At 44.1% G+C, this 9,102-nt stretch overlaps 1 protein-coding gene across 5 annotated transcripts in view; it reads right to left on the bottom strand.

Moving 5' to 3' along the window:
- Positions 1 to 9,102, bottom strand: part of HELZ (helicase with zinc finger) — a 158,380-nt gene that overhangs the window by 28,791 nt on the left and 120,487 nt on the right. For all 5 annotated transcript variants that reach the window (XM_077780271.1, XM_077780276.1, XM_077780274.1 and 2 more), the window contains 3 exons: positions 4,284 to 4,854; positions 3,167 to 3,407; positions 1,823 to 2,339 (listed from right to left, as the gene is read on the bottom strand). In XM_077780271.1, coding sequence (XP_077636397.1) covers positions 1,823 to 2,339; positions 3,167 to 3,407; positions 4,284 to 4,854 — 1,329 coding nt within the window. The remainder of the gene's footprint in view (positions 1 to 1,822; positions 2,340 to 3,166; positions 3,408 to 4,283; positions 4,855 to 9,102) is intronic.

Genomic DNA, 9,102 nt, shown 5'->3' with positions numbered 1-9,102 from the left:
CCTTTCCATTATAATTTGAAATGATGTCAGATATGTGTCAATTCTTTAAAAGCATGGTTCCAAATTTCTAGATCCTCACTATACACACACACACACACACACACACACACACACACACACACAGAGATACCAATTCATCTTATGCTCATCATTTATATTAGGAGCCTGAGATGGCAATTAAGTTATTTTCATGACAGTTATTATATGGGACAAGCCAATCAATGTATACTGGATCAATTTGAACAAATTACATCCAAAACTCTACAAATAAGATATAGAACCATGCCTATGAAACTTGACTTTATGATCAGCATATACAGCAAAAAACTTTCAAAACATCTGAATTATTTTCAAAGCCTTTAGAAGTCACTGAGGATCGGGTGCCTGGATGGCTCAGTTGGTTAAGCATCCGACTTCAACTTAGGTCATGATCTCTCCGTTCGGGAGTTAAAGCCCCATGTCAGGCCCTGTGCTGACAGCTGACAGCCTGCTTCAGATTCTGTGTCTCCCTCTCTCTCTACCCCTCCCCACTACTGCCCTCTCTCTCTCAAAAATAAACATTAAAAAAAATTGGGGGGGAGGGGCTCCTGGGTGGCTCAGTCAGTTAGGTGTCTGACTTCCGCTCAGGTCATGATCTCAGTTTGGGCCCCGCATCAGGCTCTGTGCTGACAGCTAGCTCAGAGCCTGGAGCCTGTTTCGGATTCTGTGTCTCCCTCTCTCTCTGACCCTCCCCTGCTCATGCTGTCTCTCTCTCTCAGAAATAAATTTAAAAGAATATAAAAAATCTAAGGGGCGCCTGGGTGGCTCAGTCGGTTAAGCATCCAACTTCGGCTCAGGTCATGATTTCACGGTTCATGGGTTCGAGCCCCACATCGGGCTCTGTGTTGACAGCTAGCTCAGAGCCTGCAGCCTGTTTCGGATTCTGCGTCTCCCTCTCTCTCTGACCCTCCCCTGCTCATTCTGTCTCTCTCTCTCTCTCAGAAATAAATAAAACATTAAAAAAAATCTTTTAATTAAAAAAAAATTTTAATCACCGAGGAAGTGCCAAAATGAAGCTATTGTCAAAAATGTATTTTTTTCATATATTAAAATAGGAAATGTTTATCCTATTTTAATAAGAAGATATCTGCGATTGACAATGACCACAACCAGCTTTATACATTCTTATCTTTAATCACCGCAAGCTTAAGGAGAACAGCTCGACAGCGTTTTTATAGTCTACACCGATGGTACCATTTTGTAAGTTTTATAACCTTAAATTACCAAGATTTTTGTATCCATGAAGGTCCACAGAGAGTCTTTTTGGAAATACCTAAGTAACTCAAGATAAAAATCTAGTTTACTGTAATACGCTTAGTGCCAGAGGTGAGAAGGGCTGCATGACCGCCCCAGACTACAAAAGCACCAGGAGGAGCGACACAGCCATGGGCCGCCAAAGCCAACATCTGTGGAAAGCTTCATTAACAAATTCATAACTGACAAATGTAACATAAGTCAAAAGGCGAATTGCTAGAAACCATTTCCCCAGATTAGGCAGAACAAAGCTGCTTGAAGGAAGGGCCTCCTCAGGTCAGTCAGACGTTAAATGTTCCCCAACAGCAAGAACAGGCTCTAAGGGCATGTTTCAACAATAATGGACATTCTACAAAGCCTGAAATAGCACATAAGAGGGGAAACTAAAAACAAATTCCACGAAAAGATGATCTTTAGTGACTATTAAATTCAATAAGATCTGTCCGCCATTCTCGTCAAATCAAGAAATACCAGCATTTCCACAAAAACTGAATCCCAAAAGGGAAAAAAGGAAAAGAAAGACATTTACCTCTTCTAAGCTAGGGAGCGAAGAAGAAGATACTGTTCGAGACGACAGTGGGTGAAATGGCTCTTGACCAATAGCATGTTGATGATTCTGTATTTGTACAAAAGGGTTTTGCGGTGGCCTGTGAGGCAAGGGAGGTAGGCCGTAGGGAAAGCCCGGCCCCATTAGGTGATTCTGCTGTAAGTTAGCGAAAGTCCACGCCCCCTCGGGTGCCAGGTACTTCAAGGGAGGGGGGGCAAGGTGTTCAGATGGCAAGGAGAAAGGCGAGCTGAAAATCTGGGGCGGCAGGCGCTGCGGAAATGCTGGGTTGCTGGCTACTTCAATGTCTCTGCTGTTGTCATTAAAGTTAGGAAAGTGGCCACTGTGATCCGTGCCGGACGGGGGAGGCGGGGCTGCTGGCGGGCTCCTGCTCTGAACTTGTCTATACTGCAAAAGTCTTGATTGAGGTGGTGGCATTTCAGCTAGTTCCCGTGTTTCACTTTGATCACGATTAGACAGTTCTCTGATTAAGTCTTGAAACCTACATAAAGATGACGAAACAGGAGGAAAAGAAAAGAAAAGCTCCGTCACATCAGGGAGAGCTTAGTCAACTACACGGGTTAATTTTTACAGACAAAATCAGAATACTTCATTAAAACTCACATTATTTAATCTCAAAAGTGAGCATTAACAGTCAATAGATGTGGAATTAAAGACACTAAATATGCCCGAGTATCTGATTCCTTTCCTTTCCCTTGGCCTTAAAGCCAACTGTCCTGTCTCTATGTGTCTTCGATAACTGGCAGTTATAAAAGGACACCATAATGGTGGACCTTATTTGGAGCAATTAGGAAATACGTCACTGCATCCGCATGACACTGGCCATAAAAACAAATTTAGAATGAGAACCGAACACGCATCAACATCCGTAGTTAAAAGCAGGTAGAATTCTGCGCGGCTAGAGAAAAGAACCTAATGATAAATTTATAAACTTTAACTTTCCACCACTAATTCCCTTCTGTGTCCATTCATTTCTTGTATTCCTACCGAGTATGACAAAAATGCTCACAGTGATGGAACATTTCTTTTTCAGGAGAGCCACAGAGTACGGGCCACATTAGTTTTCAATCCACAACAGACAGTCCACACCCAGATGTGCACAAAAGTCACTTTTAAATGGATTCTCTAGATTCCAGATTCCACAGCCGGGTGCAGCATGTGTCTAGAAGGCCAGCCTCCAATTTCTGTGGGACAATCCTGCAACCTGAGGCTAAAAGGGTGACGCCCAAGACAGGAAACAGTGGGTGGGGGGCGGGGGCGGTCCCACCGCAGCGGTATCCGTGTCTGTATCCGTGTCCGCAGAGATACCTGGCATCGGGGGCTTCTGTTCCGTCCTCGGCAGCGCCTGGCAGCTTCCAGTCTGCTCTCGCTGGCGGCTGATGTAACCCGATGGGCGGCTGAGGAAGGTGCTGGAGGGGAGGGTGTGGGTGGTGGTGGTGTGGGTACGGAACACTGCCCTGACTGAGATAGGCGTGATGCTCGTTCCACTGCTGCAGCCGCACCTGCTGCTGCCTCAGTGTTTCCAGAGCCACACCCCCATGCATGCGATCTGCAAAAGATGTGGGAAACTTTTCAGTTTTCATGCATTTGGGGTTTCGGGTGAATTGTTTTCTTTTCTTTTCTTTTTTTTTTTTAAATATTTTTATTTATTTCTAGGAGAGAGAGAGACAGCGTGAGCAGGGGAGGGTCAGAGAGAGAGGGAGATACAGACTCTGAAACAGGCTCCAGGCTCTGAGTTGGCGGTCAGCACAGAGCCCAACGTGGGGATCGAACCCACGAACCGCGAGATCATGACCCAAGCGAAAGTCGGACACTTAACCGACTAAGCCACCCAGGGGCCCCTCGGGTGAATTGTTTTCAAGAGTTTTTGCAACCCAGATTTTCTTCACAAAGAAATGCCTACAATTTGGGCTCTGGAGAAAGCAAATGGCTTCTAAATTTGCCAGGAACTAAAGTTACAGCAACGGTGGTGATGGCTATTCCTATATAATCATGTAACGTGGCATCAACTGGATACTTAATATTACAGAGCGTTTGGAACAAGATTCTGTTACACTAAGTGACTGATTTTTGCTGCCATTATTTGAAGAAATGAATCGAGCCTGACCCGTATATGACACTGCACAGTACATGTCAACTTAAGAAAATAATTGGGGCCCCTGGGTGGCTCAGTCAGTTAAGCATCCTACTTTGGCTCAGGTCATGATCGTGGGGTTCGTGAGTTCGAGCCCTGCACCGAGCTCTGTGCTGACAGCTCAGAGCCTGGAGCCTGCTTCAGATTCTGTGTCTCCCCCTCTCTCTGTCCCTCCCCTGCTCATGCTCTGTCTCTCTCTGTCTCAGTAATAAATAAACGTTAAAAAATAATAATAAAAAAAAGGAAATCATCTCTGAATCTGTCATATCCAGCTGTGACAGGAGAACTTACCCAAAGCCTCCCCAATTGGCAATCCTGGGGGGTTCTCATCAGTGAAGTTATTCAGATGTGAAGGAAGGAGGGGGCCGGGCTGGGCAATGGCCCGCAGAGGGCTGTGGCCTTCGGGCAGCATGGGCGGGGGCGGCTGCTCAGGAACAGACGGCTCTGCGGGAGGGGACTGTGGTCGGTGGGACACTGCACTGTTAAAGAACGCACCGGCAGGGCCCGCCTGATAGGCTGGAGAAAGCTGCGGAGGTGGCTGCTGAGTCAGCTGATTCAAAGGATTCTGTGGCGGGACCACCTGATTTGGTTGGGGCGGCAACGGATTTGGTTGTTCAGGCAAATTATTCTGCTGCTGACTCAACAAGGCGTGCTGCTGTGGGATTGGAAACGGTGGTCTGGGCAGCTGGGGGAGGGGGTGGAAATGACGGCTGGGGATTGCATACTGTGCGTGGGGAGCAGGGAGGGGAAGGTTTATATGTCTTGGGTTGAGATTATCTTTGCGATGAAATTTGGTATTGGGATAAACAACACCAGGACGCGACTCAGGACTTCTGTTCTGTGGATTTGATTCCAAATCAATCTAGAAAAAAAATAAGAAGTTTTTCTTAGCTGCACAAGTTCTGGGTCCTGTGGCTCTCCACCTTTCCCCACCGCTAGCACATCTGAAGCATATGACACGTTCTTATCAGTAACAGCCAAATGCTACGTGCCCAATCACTTTCTGACAATCAAATGAGGGAATAAATATTTTTTAAATTAGAAAAGATGAAACAGAAAAAAGCACATTATATTTGAGTCATAGGAAGAGATACTGCCATTTTATTAACACATCTACTTTAATTCCTTTAACAGCATGATTTTTAATTTCACACTTTCTTCCTTAGAAAGATAATCATTTCTTTCCTTCTGATATAAATCATTAAAACGTGTCCTTTCCGGGGCGCCTGGGTGGCTCAGTCGGTTGAGCGTCCGACTTTGGCTCAGGTCATGATCTCGTAGTTCGTGGGTTTGAGCCCTGCGTCGGGCTGTGCTGACAACTAGCATCAGAGCCTGGAGCCTGCTTCAGATTCTGTGTCTCCCTCTCTCTCTGACCCTCCCCTGATCACGCTGTCTGTCTCTCTCTCTCTCTCTCTCTCTCAGAAATAAATAAAACATAAATAAATAAATAAAAATAAAATGTGTCCTTTCCTTCCAATTTTGTTTTTATGCATCTTTTTTCAAATAGACCTACATTAATTTTAAAACCACTGGTCTCGGTTTAAACAACCTTGAAGTGAACAAATAAGTAAGTACTTTATGACCTTTCTATAACCAGTTTGGTTGTCTACTTTTGCCATTAGGTATTGACATTTATTCTTTCAACAAACATTTACGGAGAGCCTACTGAGGGTAGCCCAGAGATGAAAGGACAGTAAGAGGACTCAGTCTGTACCCTCAAGACATCATAGCAAGGGCTGGCAAACTACGGTTCCCAGGCAATTTCCGACCCACCAAACTTTCACAAATAAAGTTTTACGGGAACATAGCCACCCTCACTCGTTTACATATTGTCTACGGCTGCTTTCTGACCACAATGGCAGAGCTGAGTGATTCCAACACAACCATATGACCCACTAAGCCTGAAGCTTTACTATCTGACCTCTTGCATAAAAAGTTTGCTAAGTGCAGGCTTAAGAGTCCAGAAGATACAAACAAGGACACAAAAAATTAGAGGTGCTGTAAAAGGATGTGATAGGAGGTCCCAGTGCCTGACAAAAAATTAAAGGTGGCTTCACAGAGGCTATGACATTTGAACTGAGTCTTGCACAAAGATCTGGAATTTTCTTGTGATGAAAGAACATTCTAAGTAAGGGTAACAGCTTCACCAAGGAGAGGAGGGGAGAGGAGAAAAAGTATGGCAGATTTGAGGAGCATGATAAATTCTGTGCACATACAGCTACAACTTCTCTTGTTTTTATGTTAGTTTTCTCCTTCTTGACATCAGAAAAAACTGCAAGAGCCCAATTACACAAGACCCAGAATGATTCAATACTGAGTATAAACATTTTTAATCCTGTAAACTATGGAAAGCTACCAAAGATTTGTAAGCTAGGGAGTGCTGTCACCCTTCTGAAACCCAAGTTTGATCCCAAGTGGTGACAATGTGAAAAATGAAATATAAGGTGAAAGGAAGCTATTTTTCATTCCCCTCTTTGTCAAAACACTCTATGAGCTGCTTCAGTGTATTAATCTCCTGTTAAGTTTCAACACTGAACTAGTCACCGAGTATTGCAAAGTACTTGCCTCTCAAGCTAAACACAGAACCGACCGCCCTCAAGACCCCAGAACAAGCAGCTTGTTCCTGAATCGAACCCGTGCAACTCCTAGTGACCAAATGACTGCAACAAGGCTTGCAATGTACCAATTGGGCCCCAAGTGCATTTCACCTCTAATCACTAGTTTAAATGGACTGCCACTGAAGTTGGCCAATAATGTCCCTAAGATTACTAGGCATATATAAATCATCTAGAAGATGAATGAGAAGAATGACAGCCTTCCAGCAGCTGCAGTGCCTGCTCTTCAAATGTCTCAGTACCTATTACCCAGAATGATGTTACAAATACGGACGGTCTTCAATAAAGAGTTGTCATTAACTGTCTAAATCATTCAACTTTATCTGCAAAATTAAAAAAAAGTTTCAGAACCTGATTAAGTAAGGTTCTTTATAAACAAACATGGTCCCCCATAAATCTTCATCTTTTTGATGACTGATGCCACGTTCAGCTGGGGTATACTTTCTTCCATCAGACACTGTTGATATGCACACACAGACCGCATGAGGGAGATGGCGATTAGATGTCAAGGTGGTCTGTGGATAAGCTGCCTCCTTCGCTTCTGACTTTGACATGGACAGGAAGCTAGGCCAGTCATAGGAACCTAATCAGACAGTGCTACTGTTTGATACCACAGTAGGCTAAGCAGGCTAGAGGACTGTAATGTTGGAGAAAACTGGAGAACACTATATCAGAATTAGATTACCCTCATCACCTTCCTCTTAATACTAAGGCACTGAGTCAAGGACAGCCAGGAACTGATTTTCCCCGAGGCCCCAGGACAAAGCATGAGAGTGGACTGAAATGAAACATGTCTGTTAGGATGCGTAGTTCCTGGACAGGGAAAGAACATAAGAGAAATTTAAAAACAAGAACACGAGAGATGCTTCACTATCTCGGCTTCAGTCACTCCCAGAGCACCCAGGGCTCCTGCGGTGGGTTTTATCCGGTGCTGCCCCCGACGGCACGGGCAGCCACGGCATCCCCACATGCCACCTGTTCTCTCCCTGCATCCCTTTCCAAACACACAGAACTTCTAACTGCCCCGCAGCCCGCAGCCCCCACCACCCCCCAGACTGGACCAGGAGGCGCCACTGGCAGCCTCAGGTGCGCTCCTCCAGAAGGCAGTAAGTCCTTGCGGTGGTAGAAACTGTCGGTCAGAGGTACTTATGGGACAGAAGTCACTAAGTATGGAGAACGGCTGCCTAAAGCAAGCCAAGGTCAGAAATACAGATTCGGAAGTCAGTATCACGCAGCAGAGATTTAAAACGATGGAAGTGACCTAGCTAATAGTAAGAAATCACAGAATGCAGAGAGGTGTGTAGGACAGTGACAGAAGCCTGGGAAAGCCCAATATAAGGATGAGGGACAGATGGGAAGGGGGTGGACAGGAACTTATAAAAGCTGTTAAAAGTAGAAATGTAAAGAAACCAAAAGAACAAAATGGTCAAGAAGAATGAAGCAGAAAATAGAGCCAAACAAATACCAGAGAAAAGACAAGTGAGACTATACAACAGGCGTCTGTTCGTAAAATCTGCTCACTTGAAGCTCAATAGTTTCAGTGAATGTCAAAGCCGAATATGAGGCTGTGTTGGTTAAGGGGCAAATAAGAGATGAGGTGGAAAGGTGAACTGGGGAAACTATAAAGGAGATGAAGGTTAAAAAGAAAGTGTCTTTTAAAAAAATGGTCTATCAGTCAATTTACTTACTGGCTGAGAAGGAAGAACTAGGAACTGGAAAGAATTTAAAGATAACTGAGGAGAAAGGACAAGGTCCATGAGGTGACCAGAGGAGAGAGTAGTCTCAAAGGAAACTCCTTCCCTTCTACCAGACTCTTCTGTGGTAATGAGAAAACAAGGATGTGCAAAGAAAAGGTGCTGAGTCTAAGGTTTTAAGTTAACAGGGTGAAATCCTGATGCGGTAACTCTAAGGCAAGATCATCTCCTGATCTTAACTGCAGGTAGAAGGTATCAGGCGTGAGAAGAGCTGCTGAGAAACAGGGCAAAGGAAGCTAGGTACATGGAAAAGAATGAGATCAGAAAATATTAATTTCCACTGGCAGTAATTCAACCAATGATTTGGTTTTCCCTAACCGGTTCACAAGCACAAAAGCAAAGAAAGTAGATGAACGGGCAGCTTAAGAGTTCAGAATTAGTTACGAAATGAATAAATCATGGGGATAAAAGACACAGACAGAGAATACAGCCAGTGGTATTGTAACAGTGCTGTATGGTGACAAGAGAGTAATTACACTGTGGTAAGCAGAGCATAAGACAGACTCATCGAATCACTATGTTGTATACCTGAAATTAATATAATGTTGTGTGTCAACTATGATCTTAAAAAAAAAATTAAGGACTTATATAGTAGATGTGGTGAGAGAACAAGGTGAGCGACTTAAGGAAGTTAAGTCTTCCTTCTTCACCAGAACAGTTCTTTCCATTCTGAGATTATTTTCTGTTTTTTTTTTATAAAATTTTTTTTTTTAATGTTTTATTTATTTCTAGTGGTGAGAG

Source organism: Crocuta crocuta, unplaced genomic scaffold (genome assembly GCF_008692635.1).
Source record: "Crocuta crocuta isolate KB4526 unplaced genomic scaffold, BGI_CrCroc_1.0 scaffold288, whole genome shotgun sequence".
Lineage (NCBI taxonomy): Eukaryota > Metazoa > Chordata > Mammalia > Carnivora > Hyaenidae > Crocuta > Crocuta crocuta.
The sequence above is the reverse complement of the archived record's forward strand: the minus strand, read 5'-3'. Positions and strand labels throughout refer to the sequence as shown.